We start from the raw sequence: 22,941 nt of genomic DNA, 5'->3' as shown, positions 1-22,941 counted from the left end.
TTGTCCCATTTTGTTCCATTTCAATCCTTATACCCTCTTCCTTTACATCCTTATACAGTGCGGTGCTGTGTGGAAGCAAGAGAGCAGTTTATATTGGTAAGACAATTTATAACATCATTTTATTGGTTCAAATATAGGGAAAATGCAATATATACTAACCGACAAAGAGAAGAAATGTATTTGTCTACCGCGATTATCTATACACTCCCCTACAAGTCTCGGCATTGATGCAATAAGATGGTCTATTTCGTCTTGAAGGATACTATCCTAAGCAACCTGCACTTCATGTCCGACAAAGTCCGTAGGGGCTGGGGTAAATTTCCAAGCCTTCTATCCATGATATCCCAAACATGATCTATGGGCGAAAAAACGGGAGATCTGGGCGACCATGGCAAGAGATTCACATGGGTCGCTTCGAAAAAGTTTAAACTAACTCTGGCAACATGAGGTCGGGCATAATCTTGCTGAAATATTGAATTCTTGAGCCGGTTAAGGTAAGGGAGAACATATGGCTCCACTATTGCTTGAAGGTAACGCAGCGCTGTCATGTTACTTCGAATAAAGACTAAAGGTGACCTACTTGCATGTGCAGTAGCACCCCATACCATAACACCTACTGTCCGGTGTACATGACGCTCAACATCAAACTGAGGTTCACGTTTTTCTCCCCAACGTCGTCTAACCCTTCTTCATGCCATCATGTGCACCCAAGGAGAATCGAGATTCATCAGACGACCTGATGCCATTCCACATTCCCATGTTGACGTTCTCTGCACCACTGTAATCGTTACCGGCGATGCTCAACCGTCAGAGGTAACACTAGATGATGCTGCAGTTCAAAAGACCTTATCCGGTGGTGAACCGTTCGGACAGCTACAGAATGGCCTTGTTCTTCTAACCACTCATCTGCCAAAGATCGAGTTGTCGCAAATCGGTCCCGACGATATCAGCTAAATGGCTGCTATGGCTACAGTTGCAAAATAATATCCTTTTCCTGAAATTTTTCATGAAAAATTCGTACATTTGCATCTACATGTCCTCGAAAACCTCGAATTCCATCTTTAAGGTCTTGAATCGATTGTGGAGAAACATCATAGATCTAATCTTTCAGGTGACGCCAAAGGAAGAAGTCTAAATGTGTTAAATCATAAGATCTCGTTGGTATCACCTTTTCCAGAAATAACACTGCAATCTTCAGATTTGTACTCATAAGTCGAGATATTTTGTTTTGAAAGAAGAAATAATTTACCATAGAGTGGAATCTGCAGTTTTATTCATTCCAATTAAATATGTAGTTAATGACTTTTTCCTTTCTACATCCATTGCAACCTTATCCCAAAGACACCCTTGAAGATGCTCAGAACATCAGATTTCCATAATAACGTTTCCATTTTTAACTCCAGGAAAAGTATCCTATCAACAACACTTCTGCAATATCCGCAAAAGGAAAATCCTCCAATCAAACTTTTCCCCTCCAAACCGAAAAGCAATATCCCTGTAGAAAACAAGTCCTGGAAGACATATAAAAAAACTGATTATCGGAATATATTTCACGAATGTGTAACGTCCCTACCGCATGTATAGGTGGATTCCTATCTATCTTGAATTACGTCACCCTCTTGCGGGATCTTGCTTCCCTGAACCGAATACTTACCAATTACATGCTTTGTAAAGCCTTCGTGCATTTACTGCATAAATTTTCCGAGGATTTCACTGAACAATCCCAAATTTTCAGACGCGGTTAAGGCAGCCTTTATTGGAGATGTGATTAGGTTTTCGCAAGCTGTTAGAGAATATTTTAATTGGTTAATCTTTAATTCATTAATTTTTTCATAAACTGACGATGCTCAGCGCTCTAGTCGCCTGAACTTGGCAGTTGTTTCAGAAAAAGTCTACAAAATGGTTTTGAGCTTTCGGTAATTGAAAATGCGTGAGATAGAATTCAAGATATCCGAATTTCTTGGCCGTTTTATTACAACCACTAAAAATATAGTATTCACGTAGTTCAATAATACCATGGTACAAATAATTATTATTATTTCTTTGTAGGGAATCAATCCCGCAAATGCTGGACCCCGCAAATGCGGGATCCCTGTGGAATTCTGCGGGATCAAATTTGCAGGATTTGTCATACAGGAGCTACGAGATTCAATATTAAAATTGCATATTAGATAATAAAAGCGCGAACGTCTTTTGAAACGTCCCAGAAAGCAATAAACCACTCATAAGTTACGGACGAAGATAACAAATAATAATAATATAATATAATAATATATAATAATAATATATCACGAAGATGCAACACTAGTTACTGCTGAAACTACACTACGATTCGTGATTAGCCAATTGGAAAGTCATTATAACTCGACATTGAGTAAAGACATATTTAAAGCTTTTTTCTAGGATAAAAGGGTGCCGTCCATTAATGACAAGTTTGGTACCGTATTTAGAAAACCCATGCAAATATCTGGAATTTCTGGGATAGAAGTCAATGTCTACAAATGGCCAAAAAGATAAATTTGTACTTCATAGCAAATCAACATTACGAAATGAAATTAAGTAAATTTGTAATGCCCTTATATTTCCAAAAATTACGGAAATTTCATAGACAATATCGATAAAAATTGGACGAAGTTGAAATTCAGTTTGTATGTGTCAAACTCAAACCTTCTTGTCAATTTCATGACTCCTCATTCTGATCAAATAAACACGACTTCGCACCTCAGCCAAAAAATCACAATGTCGTCCGGTAACGCACCATTTTCACTACCAGATACACAATGTACTATTTTTCCAACTGAATCCCGGACACGCTGTATATACACAGATTGGCATTATAATGATCATTCATAACGCGTACCTGTCATGGTGCCACGAATGAAGGGAAGAGGGGATCGGATAACAGAGGCAATAGCCTCCTAAATCACGTCTCCAACAGTTCTGTGAATATGCCTCTTAACATCAAACACAATGCCAGGTCGCTACCTACAGCGGTTTACCTAAACATAAATGCGATTCGTCGCTGACATCGACATTTAGGCCATTCTGACTGCCAAAACTGCCGTTCTCCACCATCAGTTGTTAATGTTGGCCATAGTTGTCCCCTTTCTAAGGTTAAATCACACTTATGTGTTGCCACATTGCGCAACGAACAATTCGATACCAGTTTGGCCACTCGATGCAGAACATAGACCCAAGCAATGCCACCCAATCATGAATAGAATTGTCTCGTACGTGTTTTTGTCTTATGATATCACTAGTCATAAGGGTATAAAAATGCAGATCTACCCAGTTTTCTATATCGTTGATTAGTGATTTGACATCTAGTATGGAAACTATGGCCGAAAGAAGATATTGTTCTTTGATGCACTGCGAAAGATCAAAGTGTGTTTTTAAGTTCTGACAGAAACAGAAATCCCATCAAATTTGTATGAAAAAACTGAAGGTCGCAAAGCGATTGTTTCAGGCGTTCTGGAGCTAAGGCCGAAAAAAGATATTCTTCAACTGATGCACTGAAAAACTAAATTGTTTCTTCTTTCGGCCATAATTCCAGAACGCCTGAAGCTATCGCTTTGCGACCTTATGGTTTTTTCATACAAATTTGATGGGATTTCTATTTCTGTCAGAACTTAAAGGCACAATTTGGTTTTTCGCAGTGCATGAGTTGAAGAATATCTTCTTTCGGCCATAACTTCAGAACGCCTGAAACAATCGCTTTGCGACCTTCAGTTTTTTTCATGCAAATTTAATGGAATTTCTGTTTCTGTTACGAAAATCCTAACATTTCATTTGAAATTTCGGAGTAAAATGAACAAAACAATGAACTTCTGACTTAGCGCTCCCTATCGAAAGCAGCAAAAACAAATTTATCATGAGTATATTTTGTCCTCTATCAACAAGATATTATCTTTCAGACGAGACCTAATTTGCTCAAAAATGTTGAGCCAAACTGAAGTTACAGGCATTTCAATCAGTCAGATTTCTCCCTTTCACCTACCCTTATTTGATGACGTGAAATCGAAAGTGACAATTTAAAAAGATATAGAATTTTCCAAGGATTACAGTGATGATATTTTTTCTTCAACTTCATATGAAACATTTTCGAGTAAAATTCATTTTTCTACTCGACGGTAGCTATTACGCCCCCTAGCGCTAGAGGTATGAACTTCAAAACAATTTCCAGTGTGTATTCTTGTACACTTTAGTGGTAAAAATTTTTACCGCAAGTCTCTACGATGAGTGGATCCTGAGATATAGCCGCTTACCTCGCTTATTTGCCCACCCTATACAAACAATTGCAGATGTCTAACTTTTTTATTTCTATTTATTATGAGTAGGTCGAATTTCAATTTCAAGATGCAGGATAAAGTTTCAACATTCAAATGTCAATAATGGTTAAAATTTATATAAACTGTTAGAATGTCTTAAACTATCTACATATTTAATTTATACTGTAAGTGACAAAGTGGCATCAGTTTCAGTTTTAATTTCTGAACTTGACCTTGAAGTTACCTTGGTGAACTTGGCTAGTCAGGAAAGATAGCCAATAAAAAAATAAATCAAGAGTATGAGTAACCCGCAACAAATTGGCGAATGCGCTCGTTACTCATCTCCAATGAAACTTTTATGTTCAATTAAAATTCCATCCCAAAATGTAACATATTCGAGAGAAGAATGCATGAAGAGAAATGAAAAAACGATGATTTCGATATTAAAAAAGCAGTTTCGATAATTTCCAAATAACAAATACTAGGTTTTCATAATGACATCCCGTTTAAAAACTAGGAAAATTTATCTTGTTATATTATCGATTCCCTATGTTAATATCCTTGGGGTACAATTCATTTCATACACTTTCGAGGCCACAATTCAGTCAATATTTAACTCTTTATTAACACACATATGCAAATCACAAATATTCGAAAATAAATTTCATTCGCTAGTTCACAACATTTATTTTATCTTATATTTTCAGATTTTCTATATGCATATTATATCAATATTACGTTTATGGTTCATTACTTCCAATAATAAACTTCTAACGTAGATCGAGAAAAAAATGTTAACCCCTTTCACAATTTACGTTTAGGAATGTGTAAGATCCAAATATCAAATAAAAAGTTCTTCCATCCGGAGTTTTTTTTTGTAGCTATTTGAACGAAATTTGTTAAAAGAATCAGTTGCATTCAGATTCGTTTTTAATTTTTAATAATAGATGGAAATCAGTTGGATGATAGCTTGATCCTGTATTTCCATCCTAGTTTAGTCCCACTTCCCTATACAGTGCGGTCCCACGAAAACTTAACATCTCGATTTTCCGGCTTTAAAATGAAAATGTGGAAAATCACTCGGACTCTTCGATTTCTGAATCAACGGGGAACAACTTTGCGCCCTTCGCAAACCCATAACTGCAACCCCCTAACGGGGGGAATACAACCCCTTAATTTTTAATGGGGATGAGGAATGATGCGATAATTAATTTTGAAGATCTTATCGAGCACTATCTGATCCTGAAATCAGAAATTGATGGCTTCGAGCTATTTTCCATATCTTCATTTCAAAGTCAGAAAATCGTGGTGTTAAGTTTTCGTTGGGCCACCTTGTATAATTATTTGTGGGAATGTACAAATTTTATGGCAGTTTGGGAGGGTCTGTGATATGAAACAGGCATTCTGTCTATAGCATTCACTATTCTTCTCTCAAGGGCTTCAGTTACACTCAAAAGTTGTGAGCAAATTGTACTCTAGATGTTTGATTAAATATTGATTTGATTCAGATATTTGCTGAGTTCTGTTCAAACCAGGACCGTTAACTGAATGGAAACATAACAAACACATAATTACACATCAAGGAATACATTTTATTAGACATCGAACTAAGAGTAGATCAGAGAGAAAAACTGTTTGCTTTTCTAGATAGACTTTGAAGCAGTTAACAATAAATGATTAAGTAATAATATTAAACACTTATTAGTATTAAACACCTATACATATAGATTGTTCATATCAATATACCACGATGGTCTGGCACTTCATTTGAATGTTTTATCCATATAAGAGAGTAATAAGACTTTGCAGAAATCATATATGTAAGATTACATGTTCTTACACTTGGGGACATTAATACACATTGATCTTAATTCTTATTTACTGACCTAGCAGTATAGGAGGTATTTTGTAAATTCCCGAACTGGTTTTCTTCAGATGGGCAGGATCAATCCCTGGCTTCAAACGATATTCGAAGTCACAAATTCAGCGTGGCTCAACTAATAAAGACCAATAGGGCCGTCGCTTATTCTCAAAATACCCCGGTGTCTTAATAGATAGGTTTTGACCAAAGATTCCACCTGAAGAGACTCGTTGGAGTAGAGTGCATGCAAGATGTATCTTCATGCGGAATGTGGATCCCAATTATATCTAAATTTGTCGCCATTGGCTATTTTCAGTAGTAGCTCCATTTTGTAAGAGAATACTGAGCATCTTTCCTTAATTATGGGGCCTTTTTCTTAAAATTGCTAGTAATAAACACTTAAAGCTATATAATGTATTCTTTATAATCCTCACTCGAAATTTTCGTTGAATGTATGGATTATATAAATAGGGTAATATAATATGCTCGTGGTCCTTTTTCATTGCCAGGTCGTTGCCAGATATAATCATATTTATTATATTCCTCTGAATAAAACTATAACTACATTATTTTATATATCAGATTACAGTACACGGTTGCCTTTTTTAGCAGCAACAGGAAGTCGTTCTCCGAAGAGGAAAGGGTTCATTGAATTGTCCTGAAACAAAAAAAAATGTACATTTTCGTAAAATCCTCAAGACACTGAGATCATTGAAACACTGTGAACTGAAATTTTTATCACTTATACTTTAGGTGTTTACTGTCTTCTATTAATTCTATCCAGGTGTGGATCTAAAGAATGTTAGCAATATGTAGCAACAGAAGAGATTATACATTCCTTATGAATCACCCTGTATATTCGAAGATTGTCCGTGATTAAAAATTTTGGTGACTTTTATGACTCAATTGAAATATTTCAATATTTACTTGGAAAATATGACAGTTAGTGTGGTAGTTAGTTAAATATGAAATGAATTCACCTGAAGTTGCTGCTGTACAAAACTGTTGAATTCAAAACCGTTAAATCCATCCATAGAGTTGTCGAGAAAAGGATCCCTGTTCGAAGGACAATCAAACATGTGCTCTGCGTCGCACATACAGTCCTGAGCATCCTGGAACCGTCTACTGAAAGCGGCTGTATTTTCAAAGTCTTCTAAGCAACCTTCCTCAGCTGAAAATCGAAGAAAAATTACCTTAGAGGATTACTGCATTAATTATCATTCATGTGGAGTTGTTACAAACTATTTTTCCTAAGCAGCTACAATATGATTATTCAGAATGAAATGAATTTTAGTTTGAAGAATTCTTTAATTAGGAGGATTGATTAATTGCCAAATATTCTTGAATTGTGGACTTCTGAATACTCTCACCGTTGTTAATATCAAAATTAAATTGTTTTAGCGTTCGATTTCCCTTCATTTTCAGTTCTTTCAAAGATGTGTACTAAAACCATCAACCGTTTTGCAGAACCCCCAGTATACTGAAGAAGAATGAGGTATGCAATAAATAACTTGCGGCTTCCTCGGTGGCTCGATTGATGAGAGAGTCGGACTAGTGATTCGGAGGTTACGGGTTCGAATCCCGCTCGAGGAGGTACTTTTTTTTCCAGAGTCGAAAATTTGTCTGTCATGCCAATACATTTATTTCTATATGCAATAATATTCATTTTGAGGTATACATTCCTATAAATTTCACCTACCGCCAAATCCAACTGGACAAGGGTTAGGAGGGTTGCAATAAGCAGGCAGGGTGTTTTTGGCCTTGGTTGTGATGCCTAGTGTAGCAGAATGCGGTTGTTGATCCATCCCCCCAGCGGATTGACCTCCAGAATACTTCGAGCTCCAGAGACTACTATGTTTCAAGTACTCCTGATCCCTGATACTTGGATGAAGTGGGGCGTCCCCCAAATCGTAATCCAAAGGATCGAAGCGTTCTTCTTCCAGAGATCTTGATCCGAGAGGGTTTGAATTGTCGATATCCAGGTAGCTCAAGTCGTTTTCTCTCTGAATTCTGTCAGCTAGTTGTTCCAGGAAAATTTCGGGTAAAATATCGCCCTGTAATTTAATCAATCATCAAAATACAATGAATAAAAGTAGCATTAGCAAATAAAGGGTGTTTTTCAGAGCTATAGAACTTTAAATCGCAATAAAACAACGATGGATTATTCGATTGACATGTATTTTATTTATCCGCAAGATAATCTTGTGGCATTACATTTTAAATATGATTTCTGGCATATGACCGCCACGGCTGGCTCGGATGTAGTCCAATCTGGACGTCCAATTTTCGATGACTTTTTCCAACATTTGTGGCCGTATATCGGCAATATTACGGCGAATGTTGTCTTCCAAATGGTCAAGGGTTTGTGGCTAATCCGCATAGACCAATGACTTTACATAGCTCCACAGAAAGTGGTCTAGCGGTGTTAAATCACAAGATCTTGGAGGCCAATTTACAGGTCCGAAACGTGAAATTAGGCGGTCACCAAACGTGTCTTTCAATAAATCGATTGTGGCACGAGCTGTGTGACATGTTGCGCCGTCTTGTTGGAACCACAGCTCCTGGACATCATGGTTGTTCAATTCAGGAATGAAAAAGTTAGTAATCATGGCTCTATACCGATCACCATTGACGGTAACGTTCTAGTCATCATCGTTTTTGAAGCAGTACGGACCAATGATTCCACCAGCCCATAAAGCGCACCAAACTGTCAGTTTTTCTGGATGTAACGGTGTTTCGACATACACTTGAGGATTAGCTTCACTCCAAATGCGGCAGTTTTGTTTGTTGACGTAGCCATTCAACCAGAAGTGCGCTCCATCGCTAAACAAAATAAAATGGACGTAGTGCGCGATACGTATTCCACACAGAACCATTATTTTCGAAATGGAATTGCACTATTTGCAAGCGATGTTCAGGCGTGAGTCTCTTCATGATGAATTGCCAAACTAAACTGAGAATAAATCACTTGACAGCTGTTCAATCGGTCGCCATCTTGAACAGTAAGGCCAACTTAAAGTTATATACCTCGAAAAAAACACCCTTTATGTTTTGACATTTTAAATATGTTATGGGTAGGTGATGTTGTTCCTCAATAAAAATAAACTTATTCCCTTTCATTTTAGTTCTACAACGGAAAGAGTATAGGTATGGTCTGTTACTGCGACTCGCAAAGTAAAAATTATTTTGGTGCAAATGACCCAAAACCTATCCTACTTAGGAAAGTTTTGGTTTGAGTGATTTTAGCGGAAAAGAGTCGAATACAAACGCAAACTTATCATCAGTAAGTCAAAGCCAATTCTTTGAAATCATTTTCGGTCAAAATATTCAAATTGTGGTAATTTTAGCGAAGTTATAGATCCCTTTTAGAATAAACGCGCAAATTCATATATTTTTGTATGGTGATAAGATAAAATCAAGTGTCAAAAGAAAACTACCGTCAAAGCTCTTATCAAATAATCCCTCAAACTGAAGAGGTGGTAGATCTAATCTTATCTCATCAAAGTTTTAATCGCATTCAAATTTATTCAGAAATTTCTTCAACTTCTATCCTCCCTCATACAAACCACTAAAAATAGGTTGATAAATATGCGGAAAGTAATTATCTGAAGTTACTTTAACAGACAAATAGTTTCAACCGAGAAGATTATTTTGGCATTGCAGGCATTTCACAGCGCTTTAGGGGTGCAATCAGTAGAAAAAAAATTGGTTTGTAGATCACTGACGTATCAGAGGAAGGATTTTATAACTCAATGAATAATTTCGGCCAGAAGGGTATCATAAATGTAAAAACATATAAAATTGCTTTTCAAACACTAAATAGTTGGCTGTAGAGCCTGTGAAGTCTTTGAGTAAAAATGGTAGCAAAAATATTAGGCTAATTGACGAAAAATTAATCCTCAAATTCTATTCAGCCGTAAACACAATAACTCCCGAAAAGTAAGAACTAGGAATTTTCAGAGCAGGTTCGAATCTTATATAAAATCATCTTCATAGAAAAACTAATCTAATTCAAATTCATTCAAATCGTTTTTGATATACCAGCATTAAACTTCAGTAGAGCAGATAGCTTTGTAAGAGAGATCAGTGCTAAAAGAGTTTTTTCTATGAATAATTCGTTTAATTAAGAAAATAATTGAAAGAAAATCCTGGATATAAATAAACAAGCTTGAGAGTGAACATGTAAATTCAAAAATGACTTATTCAAATGATTTTTTAAGACTACCTTCTCTTTTCCAAGGGTTTTCTCTGCAAACAATCAAAATGAAATTTTCTCAATATATTCATTATCTGCTTTCTAATTAATTTTAAATTCTACAAGCTCTAAATAAGACGATAATTGAAAACAATGCACCTGTACCGGAACAACATGAATACAGTGCCTTTGGGATAAATTTCTTATTAGCCTCTAAATGAACACTTACTGTAAACATGAATGTTCGAAAAGAGCTGTACAGAGCTCTCGAAATATAAATAATATTCGGAAAGTAGAGAACCTTCGGAAACTTCCATGGTTAATTTCAGATATGATGAGAAAATATTATCCTTTCCTAACGTAACATTTCCAGAGGTGAATTGTTCGAAATTAATGAACCAAAATTCTTCCTTGTGGAATACAGAATGCATCCCAATTGAATCTAAATAGTATTCTAGCTAAAATAAACAAAGGATCGTCTTTACCAACACAAATTTGAATGGCTTTGTTCTATATAAAATAATTTGTAACAAATTGGTGGATGCGTAGGTTTTGATTTAAATTCAACGAAACACATTGTTTAGACAACGCAATTTCCTCTACATTAGGTTCAGGGAACGAACTAGAAATGATAACAATGGTGAGGTTTTGAAAATTCAGTGTGATAATTTTTCTGTTAGTAATTTATTAGATCTTAGATCTTTATTAGTGAAATTTAATTCTTCATATTTTTCGATGTTTACTGGTATAACTCTGACTACACATTTAATTTTCAAGAGTGCTCAAATTGAATGAATAAAGGTATAATTGAAGATTAAAAAAAAAAATCAACAAAGCTGCAAATCTGATAATATACTCACCTACACTAGGTAAAATTCAAATTTTGAAAAAAAATTAACTTATATGACAGAATAGTTGTTTATAATACATGTGCAGAAGACATTGATTTTCTACACTTTTCCAAAATTCAAAAACGAGCCACGAATGAATATTATTTTTTATATCTTTCAACTCACTTTTTCGACATATGCCCAAGCACATGCGATGCACAGAAGAAAAGTGTTGATCCACATCATGGTGTAAAGTTCTAAGACCTGAAAAAAAATTGTATTAGGCATGGAAGTACATTGTTGAAAATACAAATTATGATGAGGTAACCAAGTATTTCCAATATCATTCTGATTCTAATGCTTATAAATTCTATACATCTCAATAGTAATATGTATCTTTTAAGTTTCATTTACAATGTTCATTTTAGTTGGTGTTGCCAAAAATAAGTTCATCCTAAAAACAGTTTCAAAGTAATTTGATTTATTAATTTGGATGTGTTGAGTCTAATTATATGAAATGTCTTGATAATATGTAGTCTTACATTTCGAGTTTCAACATTTTATAGGAATTTTCGGAGTTTACAATTAAATAATTCTCTGGAATTTTCGGAAATCCAAAGATTTAAATTTGAAATGATGAATTGAATATTACTCATTGATTTTATGGAATTACTTTGTGGTTTTTGTCTTCTATGATTCAGCTGTAACTGTAAACAGATATGATATTCAAAACAATTCAACAGGTGAGAAAGTTTCAATGCATATTTATATTAGTTACAATCGAATTTTTTTTCTATTATTGTTTCGATCATATATCATGATGAATCGCATCGAAATCAATAGAAGGACCAAATATTGATTTGGTAATTTTTTTACGTCGTAGCCTTCCACAGCATAATTTAAAAAATAAGGTCTTGCTACTGTTTGGTAAATATCTAGGAAAATTCTCTTTTCTTTGTACCATTCCAAGGATTAAATACGTAAACGAAACAAAAAATATTACGCTGTAAGGCCCGAAAGAAATTTTCAAAGATTCAGAACTGCGAAACTAAGTATTGAGGCTAATAAAATAATTATTAGAATTTGTATTACCATAGCAATACATGTCTGGAATCCATAATTACAATTCTTGAAATTCCCAAAAAGTTCAATTTTTAAATTTGATACCTTGGTTTTTATCCCTTTGGATCAACGTAAATACCGTTCTCGAATTAAGAGGTACAATTTAGAATTACATTCGATTTTTCCAACAAATTTAATACAAATAGTTCTTATAGTTTACAAGTCAAAATATAAATGAAGTTTTTCGATTTTTGGATAATACTAATACATAAAAGTGAACAGAAAAAAGTTTTTAAGGAATCGAGTATATTTGTTTCCCTTGATTATTTTTGAAAGTATAGTGAACCAAAATTGATTGATTTCATAGGGCAGTCACAGGTGCAAGATAATAGTTAATGTATTGACCCAAAGTTAGCTTTGCCTAAATAAGACCACACCTGTTTGCAACAGAGCCTCAACCTTCATTGCAATTTTACAGCAGGTATTATTTAATGTTCGTCCACAAAAAAGTGCAAATTTTTTTATCGATATGTAAAATTTTATTATCATTGTTATTGAAGAAAATTTTCCCCAGGTTGAGCTGAGCAAGGTGAACCTACATGCAACTACTGGACTCCACCTTTCTTCACATGAACCAGTAATTAAAGTGGATTAAATATTATATGTGCCTATTATCATTAATTTTCTTCATATAAAGTAATTATTGTTATTCCCCACCGAAACTGTGTTCGAATAAATGTATTTCAAAACGGATCGAAGAGTATGAATGGACTGACCATTTCTGAGCCATGAATGAAACCACCTGTTAAATACAACATACGAAACGAAGTTGTAAACCGCTGTATCTTCAACAAGTGGCCGAGAGATGAAAAATCCAAACGAATCACGATATGGTGATTGTTGTCGATTAGCGAACGAATAATTAAACAGAATGGGCTGTAATTAAGAAGCATGGAACATCCAACATACAAACAATGCGACATATAAACAATGAAAACTGTGTATTTTCCACCAAACATCTAACTTTGGTCCTAAATGTCTCACCAGAGAAAAATCCAAATTTTGCCGGACTTGGGGGAATTGTTCGAATATATCAAAAGTCTTGTACTTACCCAGAGGGTCTGAGAACCACTGGGATGATGGTATTCCAAACCAATCGATGATGCCTTGCGCATTGGCGACAGCGTCGCGACGCTGGCGTCGGTACCGTTTTCATAATATCGATTATGGAAGTTTTTGGATAACTACGTAGAAACTGGTGGCAATGAACCGGCAAGAATTGCGTATATGAAAGGTTTCCATAGAGCTTGTAGTAGTTTTATTTGGGGCTCTATAGGGAGCAATTTCTACCCGATGCAACACGTAGGTAACGCCAGAAAATATTCTACGAGAATTTTTGAGAATATAACGTGCGCAACTATGTTCTCACTGTTTTTTCATGAACATGCGACTTTATTCCGAAAAAATGGTTACAAATGACCAACTCGTTACTAACTGACAAAGAAACGGCAACACCCAGAAGGAGCTCTTTAAATTTTGAATTGTTTTTGGTAAAACATAGATAGTAGGTATTCTTCTTCTTCCAATGCATATCCATTAATGGATGTTTGCGATAACATTTTCCATTTGTTCTTTACTTCTGGCGGTGTGTATCAATGACTGTACAGTGCATCCCATTTTGGGTGAGACTGCCAGGTTTCTCGCTTGTTATTTAAAATAGAGCCTTGCGGTTTTCACGTTCCTGTCCTACTTTTTCGTGAAACTCAAGTTGGTCTAATCAGATTTTGCATAACTGTTTCCGTTCAAAAGATACAGGGTGATTTTGGAAATTGATACTTTTTGGACCCCTTCTTTATCTCCGAAGTTATTAGAAATAATGCTGAGGTAAAAACTACGTCCGAATCAGAATTCTGCGTAGAATCCAGTGGCGTACTCAATATTTTTTTTCGGCGTATGGTTTTGAAGATTCAACACAAACTTATGTTTTTTTTAATTAAACACCATGTGTATCTTTACTTCGTTGAATTCGTTATTTTTTTCCCTTCAAAATGATATATGACACCATGTAGGTAGGATGTTCAGAAATGTTAAAAAAACACTAAAACATCAAATAATGATGATTTTTTGTTAATGGGCAATGGATTTCCCATAGAAAAGAAGAATCAATAATGAAAACAATAATTTATAGCGATGACAGCTAGATCAGATTGGTTTTTTCCCTCCAATGCCTACTTGATAAAACAATGCTCCCAAATGCATAGTAGCCATAATAACAACAAGGATGTTTGTGTCATCAATGACATACTACTTTTAAAAATCGAAAGTAATAATCCTCTTATTGAAACATAGAAAATTCATGGCCCATTTACAAAAAATCATCATTATTTGACGTTTTAGTGTTTTTTTAACATTTCTGAACATCCTATCTACATAGTATCATATATCATTTTGAAGGGAAAAAAATAACGAATTCAACGAAGTAATGATATATAGGGTGTTCCATTAAAAAAAATTTGGGTTTGTGTTGAATCTTCAAAACCATACCCCGAAAAAAAATATTGAGTACGCCACTGGATTCTACGCAGAATTCTGATTCAGACGTAGTTTTCAGCTCAGCATTATTTCCAATAATTTCGGAGATAAAGGAGGGGTCCGAAAAGTATCAACTTCCAAAATCGCCCTGTATCTCTTGAATGGAAACAGTTATGCAGAATCTGATTAGACCAACTTGAGTTTCACGGAAAAGTAGTACAGGAACGTGAAAACCGCAAGGCTCTATCTTAAATAACAAGCGAGAAACCTGGCTGTCTCACCCAAAATGGGATGCACTGTACATCGCGTAGTCCTGTCCATTGCCTGATGTTTCGCAGCCAATACATTTTCTTCCGTCCGATTCCTCTCCGACCTTCGATCTTGCCTTCAATTAACAAATGCAAGAACTGATATTTCGTGTTTCGAATTATATGCCCTATATATGCTGTTTTCCTCTTTTTGATTACCTCAAACAATTCACGTTGTTTGTTAACACGTCTAAGAACTTCCTCATTTGTCATCCTAGCCGTCCACGGCACCTTAAGTATTCTGCGGTATAGCCACATTTCGAAAGCCTCCAATTTGTTCACTGTGCTCGCCTTCAATGTCCAACCCTCCATACCATAAAGAAGCACCGACCAAACGTAGCACTTTAGGAACCTCAGTCTTAGGTTCAGGTCAAAATCGGAACAGGTAAGCACTATTAGAAGCCTCAGGAATGCCTGCCGGGCTTGTTCTATGCGACATTTCACTTCCTTATCTGATGACCAGTCTTCACAAAGCCAGATGCCCAAGTACTTAAATTTTTATACTCTCCCTATGGGCCTTGTGTGAAATATCAATGTGGAGTTTTCAAACATATGAGGGTTTCTGGAGATAATAATATATTTTGTATTCTTCGTATTTATATTTAAACCCATTGATTTGCTTCGTTCACCTACCTTGTTGACCAGTTGTTGTAGGTTGGTCATGTTATCAGATATTAATACCGTATCGTCAGCATAATCGAAGATTATTTATTCACACTCCATTAACTTTAATTCCCACCTTCATGTCCTCTAGAGCTTCCTGGAATATCGCTTCCGAATATAGATTGAACAGGACTGGGGACAGCACACATCCCTGTCGCACTCCTCTCTTAATTTGTATGGTGTTAGACATATTGTTGTCAACTTCAATTTGTGCTGTTTGGTTCCAGTATAGATTCTCAATGCACCGAATGCCTTTTTGGTCTATATCAAGCCTTTTGAGGAGTTGCATTAATTTGTGGTGTTGTACACGATCAAATGCCTTCTCATAGTCTATGAAACATAGACACACATCCCTTCTCTGATCATGGCAATTCTGGACAAGCACTTGTGTGGCGACTATTGCCTCTCTTGTACCTAATCCTTGTCTAAAACCAAATTGCGAGTCACTTATATCCCTTCCACATGTCTTGTAAATTCTCTGCTGTATGATTTAAAGGAATATTTTTAAGGTATGGCTCATCAGGCTGATAAGTCTGTAGTCTTCACATTTTTAGAAGTAGGTATAGCAAAGAGTAAATGATTGAAATTTGAAGAGAAAAACGAAGAATTTACATTTTTTTTTAATATTTGTTAATAATGTGTTTGTCCACCGCGATTATCTATACACTCCCCAACACGTCTCGGCATTGATGCAATAAGATGGTCAATTTCTTCTTGAGGGATAATATCCCAAGCTACCTGTACTTCATGTCTCAGAGCCGCCAAAGTCCGTGGGGGCTGGAGTAAATTTCCAAGCCTCCTACTCATAATGTCCCAAACATGCTTGATGGGCGAAAGATCGACGGATCTGGGCGGCCACAGCAAAAGATTCACATGGGTCGCTTCGAAAAAGTTTAAACTATAACTCTGGCCACATGAGGTCGGTCATTATCTTGCTGAAATATTGGATTCTCGAGCCAGTTAAGGTGAGGGAGGACATATGGCTCCACTATTTCTTGAAGGTAACGCAGCGCTGTCATGTTACCTCAGATAAAGACTAAAGGTGACCTGCTTGCATGTGCAATAGCACCCCAAACCATAACGTCTACTGTCCGGTGTTCATGAGTCATGACGCTCAACATCAAACTGAGGTTCACGTCTTTCTCCCCGACGTTGTCTAACTCTCGGCCATCATGAGCACCCATTAAAAATCGAGATTCATCAGAAAAGACGAGCTGATCCACATTCCCTTGTTAACTTTCTACATAAGCTTATATAACAATTTACTCTATTATATAATATTTACAGGGAACTTAGCAAACTCGAAATTATAGTACCTACTTGTGCACTGTTTTCGATTTTGGCATCTACTTTTTTAATTAATTCCAGGAAATTCTAAAAGAATAACTGTCTCGTAATGCTATAGTGAACAGCACTTTATATCATTGGAATAAAGATGAAGACATTTTTCGAGTGAAGTAGTGATTATGTAACTGTATTTTTTTCAAAACACAGAACCACGCCCTTCATTATACCTCTACTTAAATACTATGAGAAAAAATAAAGAAACACAAGTAACAATGTACTCTTATAATAATCTCCTTTCATTCATATTAAGAGGAAGGTAAAAGCATAAAAGCTGTATCTAAACATTTTTTTCCTGATCCAAAATATACAAATCCATATTTCGGCGTTTCTACCACATGGTAGGCATACAAGCCAGGCCAAAACAATGACTTGATTATAGCTATAGTATCTCCAGCCAAAATCTGTATCTGCCAACAACCTTCCGGTATGTCTATATCTAAAGGATCTAAGAAATCCGTGGCATAGTTATAATCATCTCGAGTCAACAAATTCGTATTCCATTTCCTCGTAGGCATTCTATAGTGCTGATAAGAACTCAGTTCTCGTGAATCCAACAGAGTCAAACCTTCAAAACTAATATTTTCCACCACTACACCATCGGGCTTAGTGAATAAAGCACCACGTGGCACCAGAGCAGCCTCATTCGTTATCATATGGACAGTTGCTGCCAATCTATCTTCTTCTTTCAGTTTCTTGATTTCCGGTTTGTATAGAGGGGTATCCCATGTTGTTTCTTCTCTTTCTATCATAATGTCAATCACTAAAGCCGGATCTCCTTGAAATTTCGTGTTACAAAATGGTGTCACTTTTTTGGCATGCTGTGTTGGGTTTGGTAAAAGCCCCCAATTGACACAGTCTCTACTGTAATAGTAAACTCTACCTTTTAGAGCATCTGTGACATAGCCGAAGGCTATGTAGTAATCACGTTCTACTCCTGAAATTCGCCCCCAGAAAAACGTGTTCCGAAAATGGTTTTCATTTTGAAGAATCAACAAGGAATTGTGAAGTACCATTGCCTCTTCAGTACATATAACATGGCCAACATAACCAGTTGTCTCTAAAGTCCCCAAAACAGATTCTAGATTCATGTTTGAACATTGACAGTTTCCATTCGAAAACGTCAAATTTTCTTGGCATACTTAACAGAGTTAGTGAGAGTAGGTGCTTTTTGATAGATTCGCTCAATAATCTATCGCTTATAGAGCGATAGATCGCTCTATCAATTTAATGTAAAAAATCTTTTAGGGATCATTATTTAGGAGATGAATATATATTCGAATTTTTGTTTGCCGTAAACAACATAATGAAATGTTCAATATTTCAAAAAAATTTAATGACGAAATATCTAAATTCGCAGGTACCTACTACTTATATATAAAAAAATAATAATAATAATAACTGATCTTTATTGATAACAAGTTATCAAATAATAAGTATAATTTTAACAAATAACCAATGTGTTCAATGCATTCTACTCATAGATGGCGCTGGAGCATCACATGACAACGATAGATATAATATTAAATTTGAATGGTATTTATTCAGACTCTGATAACAGTTGCTGAGAAAACATCTCTAAATCAATACCAAAATCAAAATAACTGAAACAAAAACTATTTTAATGTTTTAATAGCTAATTGATAACTGTTCAACAGTTTTTTTCACTAAATCTGTTGTCCAATTGTGTGGAATACTAAATGCAGAGATATTTGAAGAAATATCCCACTGCTCTACCTATACTTCAAGCTTAGCTAAGAGCTTTGAGCAAGTATTTCCTCTTTTACTCATCTACCTAGCTTGTTAAAGCAAACATGGAGAAATAAAAAACGATAATACAATATTTATTAATTTTTATTGATACTAATAAAAAAACGCTTCTGAAAATAACAATGTATCCAACACAAAATCCCAAACTAAATTCACCTCTATACATTTGGTAGACTCTAAAGAAATACCTATGTCGTTCTAATTCATCAATATAAAAGAAGCAGCAACAAAATAGATATATGATTTAATTGGAATATTTTATTAATATATTCATCTACAAAAATATGGTGGTACATCCATTTTCTGCCTTTTAGCATTCATTTCGTCAAAAAATTCTTTAACATGTTCCGGCTTGATGACCTTCTTCTGTTCAGCAAATCTTTTGAAGAAATCTGACAAATTATCTTTCAGGTCGTTGTAACCAGCAATAGTTTCAATCAGCTGGACTCGATTCATATTTGCCAAAAACTTCTTATCTTGATCTTCGATTAATCCTTGGATGTTAGCTTTTCCCTTCTCTTCATACACTGGCAAAGGATCTTCAGGATCCAATAAGAATAATACATTCTCATCTCCATACATTTTCAAACAAATATCACAACTACAAAGAGAATTTCTCCATGTAGTATCAACCCAAAAGAGTGTACCAGCTTCAACTTTCTCTTTGGGTTTTTTACATTCTTTAAGAGTGCTTACTTCTGCATTCTCTGATTGGTCTTCAGTAGGTTCAGTAGTAGTTTCTTCCTTTTGGGTATTAGTTATATCAACATCTTCTTTTACTTCAAGAGGAGTCTCACGAACTTGTGTAATGGATAATCCAGCATAATGAGATAAGAATTCATGGTTCCCAACACAAGTGAAGCAAATCATTTCTAAAAAAAAAGTATCTTTGATGAATCGTTCAAATGAAAAAATAATTTTGCTAAAATGGTGCATTATTTCATTTTCATTGAATTTTATATGTAAATGTTGAAACGCTAGATTCATAGTGGAAAAGCAGAAGCATACTCTAGGTAAAAATCTCCCATAGGGTAAGAATAGAAAAATATAATTATCTTTAAAATATTTTTCATAATATTTTTTGTATATGGAGGTAATCAAGAAGATATTATGTAAATTATGTAATGTATGACTTTCATTCCATTCAATATTCTTCACAGTATGAACAATAGAAAAAGACAGGATAGGTAGGTATAGTAAAATTGTCAATTTCCACATCTTAAATATTTTCAGATAAAGCTCACCTACAAATGGGGTTGAAGGAACTGGTGCATTCAAATGTCTAGAATGATACCAATCTTCACATATAACGCATTGTATCATTTCATCAGAAACGGGATCTTCAGGATCAGGATATGGCCTACTACAAACGCAGTAGGTACCTTGGAAGTTTTGATTGTAGAGATTCTCCTCATTAGAAGTAATTTTATCAGGACACAGGTTACACTGTTTGGAATCAAATTTTGAATTTCCACAGTCACAACGAAAATTTCGTTTAGTATACAATTCAATCAATTCATGCCCTTCATGACAATGATAACTACAGGCAAGACAAATTCCAGCCCTCTTGTCTGGATCTGTTTTAGCTTCAGGAATACAGGTTAAGCAAGAATACAATGCTTGACGCTTAATATAACCCTAAAAATAATCTTTGAGGACTAATCTTGCTAAAGTGCATACACTTACTTCAACATAAGAACAATTTTTATCACTCATATCGCCAAGAACAGCTGCAGTATCTTCCATTAATTTATTTTCATATTGAAGAACTTCGTCCAGGGTAACCACCCCTTCTGGATCTTCAAAAGTAGAGTCTTCTTCAACAATTTGATTTTCGCTCATTTTCAAATTTATCGACACCGGTCTAATCAAAAATCTTATGAGAAAAAGAATATTAACTGTCAGAACAGAATAAGGTCTTTGAAAATGGCGGGCCGGCTGGCGGCTACTCTCGGAGGCGGGGTGTCACAACACAATCACAGATTTAGTTATAATCAGCGTTGCCAACCGTACGGTAATTACCGTATTTGTACGGTAAATTGATGCCAAATACGGTATACGGTCCGAAGGGGCTACCGTACGCCAAAATACGGTAATTTCGTAATTTCAATTGCGATTTTTTTTTTTTGAGCTCATTGTAATAGTGGCTTTTGAAATTGTAATGTATCGATAAAAAGAAGTTTTATTTCTGTGTAATAGCACAACATTCTATGTTCATGTAAAATAACAACCTGTAAAAATCATCTCAATTATAATTTACCGAAAATATCAAATTTGAATCAAAATTTTCAGTCAGATAAGGTAGTACTGCCGTATTTGCATAAAATGATGGAGGAAGCTTATAGAAATTTTCTATTATGCTACATGGAAAGACAATACGTAACAAAAACTGCAATATCTGAAATAGATCCGTCTAACAAAACTTGGTTTTTACCAAAGAAAAATGTTTATGTTGGCATAGATGTAATGAATGAAATTTCTAAGCCCATTATTTCAGAAATGCCTCAGTTATTAGAAATGTTTTTTGAAAGATGCCAGCTTTTCTACTCATGTCTCTGTGTAGAAATTAGAAAACGGTATGATTTCGACAATTTTATTTTGCCAAAATTGCAGATATTTGTGCCTAAAAATGCAGTTTCTTCAGATATACACCAGCAGTTCCCATCATTAGCTCATTTGCTCCAAAATATGACACGTTTTTATGACAGTAGTGAAGGTCAACTAATCGAACAGTGGAGGTTGCTGCCAGATTACCGTTTTACTGCTGATGAAGAAAAAAAAATAGACATCAACGAGGACATTGACATATTCTGGGGAAAACTCCAAAAATATACAAATGAAATGGGTGTATTTGAATTCCAGAAATTGTCACAGTTCGTACTGAATATATTATCCCTTCCACACTCAAATGCTGAATGCGAAAGAGTCTTCAGTAAAATAAACTTGGTTAAAACAAAATCAAGAAATAAGTTAATAACTAATACAATCAATGGTTGTTTATTAACGTCCCAGTGTGTGAAAAAAGATGGTAACTGCGTAGATTTTACACCTACTCAGAATATGTATGCAAGAATGAACAAAATTGATATGTATTCTAATTCTTCTAGTTCTAGTATCGAAGTTGATGAAGATGAATTTGTCATAGACGGTTGAAATATAAATTTTTGAAAAGAGGACACATGAATGCAAATCATATTTGTAAGTCTAGTTACTTGAAGTTGTTGAATGAAATTATCAATTCAAATTAGTGTTAAATGCAATAAGATGAAATTGTTTTTCTTTTTTCTAGATGTTACAATGGAATCAGAAGGTTTTACAGAAGCAAGTAGCAGTTCGGCCACCCCCAAACGTAGTGGTAGTAAGCTGAGCCCCTTAACCAACCAGAGAATTGAAAGAATGAAGGCTAAAATCAATTCTTTGAAGTGCAAAATATTTAGGCGTAAAGTTCCCCACTGTTTTTGCAAAGGAAGACCCATCGAGGCTACCAATAGAACAAATATCTCAAGATTGATATGTGAATCAAAACGATACCTTTCCAAAGATGCTCATATTATTTTTGCTAATGAGTTGAAAGCAAACTTTGTTAATAAATTCAACAGAAGATATGATGATGACTTGAAAGAAATGTGCTTGTTAAGCTTGTTAAGTGAATACAAAAAATCAAAAACTAAGAAATCTATGCAATGAATAATGATTCACATTTAAGATTACTTATATATTACTTATTTTTATGTATATATTCTTCTGTACATTTTATTATGTTTATTCAATTGAATTAAAAATTCCACTAATTTGACAAAGCATTTTTTCTTTCTCTCCCTAATCTTTGATTTAGGGCTTAGTTAAATTTTGACAAGTTTAAATTACAATTTGTAGGTTAGGTATGGCCATAGAATAGAAAGAATTGTTTATCTCTTTCTCTATGTACTTCTGTGGTTCTGTGTACGGTAAAAGTGTCCCAAATACGGTAATTTCTCGTCCCTGATACGGTAATCTCAAGATTTTGGGTTGGCAACGCTGGTTATAATACTATTTTGTGATTTCTAATTAATTGTTGAAAAATATGAATTTTTGGAATATATGAATTGAAATATTCATTCTACTAATT

At 34.9% G+C, this 22,941-nt stretch overlaps 4 protein-coding genes across 7 annotated transcripts; 1 reads left to right on the top strand and 3 right to left on the bottom strand.

Annotated features, from left to right (window-relative positions):
• Positions 1-5,839: 5,839 nt before the first annotated feature.
• LOC123684466 lies at positions 5,840-13,406 on the bottom strand. Of its 2 annotated transcripts, none has more exons than XM_045623737.1 (5): positions 13,329-13,406; positions 11,341-11,418; positions 7,829-8,183; positions 7,110-7,300; positions 5,840-6,787 (listed from the first exon to the last, which is right to left on the bottom strand). In XM_045623737.1, exons 1-5 carry the CDS (start codon positions 13,389-13,391, stop codon positions 6,713-6,715), a joined length of 762 nt encoding a protein of 253 aa, XP_045479693.1. In that variant the 5' UTR covers positions 13,392-13,406; the 3' UTR covers positions 5,840-6,712. The 2 variants fall into 2 exon arrangements, with proteins under 2 accessions (XP_045479693.1, XP_045479694.1); XM_045623738.1 differs by having other exon boundaries at positions 13,261-13,334.
• Positions 13,407-17,273: 3,867 nt separating this feature from the next.
• On the bottom strand, positions 17,274-18,191 carry LOC123684283 (radial spoke head protein 9 homolog). Its single transcript, XM_045623470.1, has one exon. The coding sequence runs from the start codon at positions 18,152-18,154 to the stop codon at positions 17,312-17,314; it is 843 nt and encodes a 280-aa protein (XP_045479426.1). The 5' UTR covers positions 18,155-18,191; the 3' UTR covers positions 17,274-17,311.
• A 708-nt stretch (positions 18,192-18,899) lies between these two features.
• Positions 18,900-20,792, bottom strand: LOC123684755 (putative E3 ubiquitin-protein ligase UBR7). Its single transcript, XM_045624181.1, has 3 exons — positions 20,520-20,792; positions 20,078-20,471; positions 18,900-19,705 (listed from the first exon to the last, which is right to left on the bottom strand). The coding sequence occupies exons 1-3, from the start codon at positions 20,673-20,675 to the stop codon at positions 19,104-19,106; spliced, it is 1,152 nt and encodes a 383-aa protein (XP_045480137.1). The 5' UTR covers positions 20,676-20,792; the 3' UTR covers positions 18,900-19,103.
• A 55-nt stretch (positions 20,793-20,847) lies between these two features.
• Positions 20,848-22,838, top strand: LOC123684757. 3 transcript variants are annotated; one of them, XM_045624184.1, is made up of 3 exons: positions 21,843-21,895; positions 21,947-22,031; positions 22,123-22,838. In XM_045624184.1, exons 2-3 carry the CDS (start codon positions 22,013-22,015, stop codon positions 22,518-22,520), a joined length of 417 nt encoding a protein of 138 aa, XP_045480140.1. In that variant the 5' UTR covers positions 21,843-21,895; positions 21,947-22,012; the 3' UTR covers positions 22,521-22,838. The 3 variants fall into 3 exon arrangements, with proteins under 3 accessions (XP_045480139.1, XP_045480140.1, XP_045480141.1); XM_045624185.1 differs by having other exon boundaries at positions 21,854-21,895; positions 21,941-22,031; XM_045624183.1 differs by having other exon boundaries at positions 20,848-22,031.
• The last annotated feature ends 103 nt before the right edge of the window (positions 22,839-22,941 follow it).

This window comes from Harmonia axyridis, chromosome 7 (assembly GCF_914767665.1).
Source record: "Harmonia axyridis chromosome 7, icHarAxyr1.1, whole genome shotgun sequence".
NCBI lineage: Eukaryota > Metazoa > Arthropoda > Insecta > Coleoptera > Coccinellidae > Harmonia > Harmonia axyridis.
The sequence above is the reverse complement of the archived record's forward strand: the minus strand, read 5'-3'. Positions and strand labels throughout refer to the sequence as shown.

What these genes read in the sequence shown, in the direction of transcription:
- LOC123684283 (XM_045623470.1), bottom strand. Translation starts at nt 18,154, where the DNA reads ATGAATCTAGAATCTGTTTTGGGGACTTTAGAGACAACTGGTTATGTT.
- LOC123684466 (XM_045623737.1), bottom strand. Translation starts at nt 13,391, where the DNA reads ATGCGCAAGGCATCATCGATTGGTTTGGAATACCATCATCCCAGTGGT. An exon ending in CTTGGGCATATGTCGAAAAA is followed by an intron (nt 8,184 to 11,340) that starts GTGAGTTGAAAG and finishes ATTAAATTACAG; the next exon opens with GGCGATATTTTACCCGAAAT. An exon ending in TTGTCCAGTTGGATTTGGCG is followed by an intron (nt 7,301 to 7,828) that starts GTAGGTGAAATT and finishes TTCGATTTTCAG; the next exon opens with CTGAGGAAGGTTGCTTAGAA.
- LOC123684755 (XM_045624181.1), bottom strand. Translation starts at nt 20,675, where the DNA reads ATGAGCGAAAATCAAATTGTTGAAGAAGACTCTACTTTTGAAGATCCA. An exon ending in AAAATTGTTCTTATGTTGAA is followed by an intron (nt 20,472 to 20,519) that starts GTAAGTGTATGC and finishes GATTATTTTTAG; the next exon opens with GGTTATATTAAGCGTCAAGC. An exon ending in TCCTTCAACCCCATTTGTAG is followed by an intron (nt 19,706 to 20,077) that starts GTGAGCTTTATC and finishes CTTTTTTTTTAG; the next exon opens with AAATGATTTGCTTCACTTGT.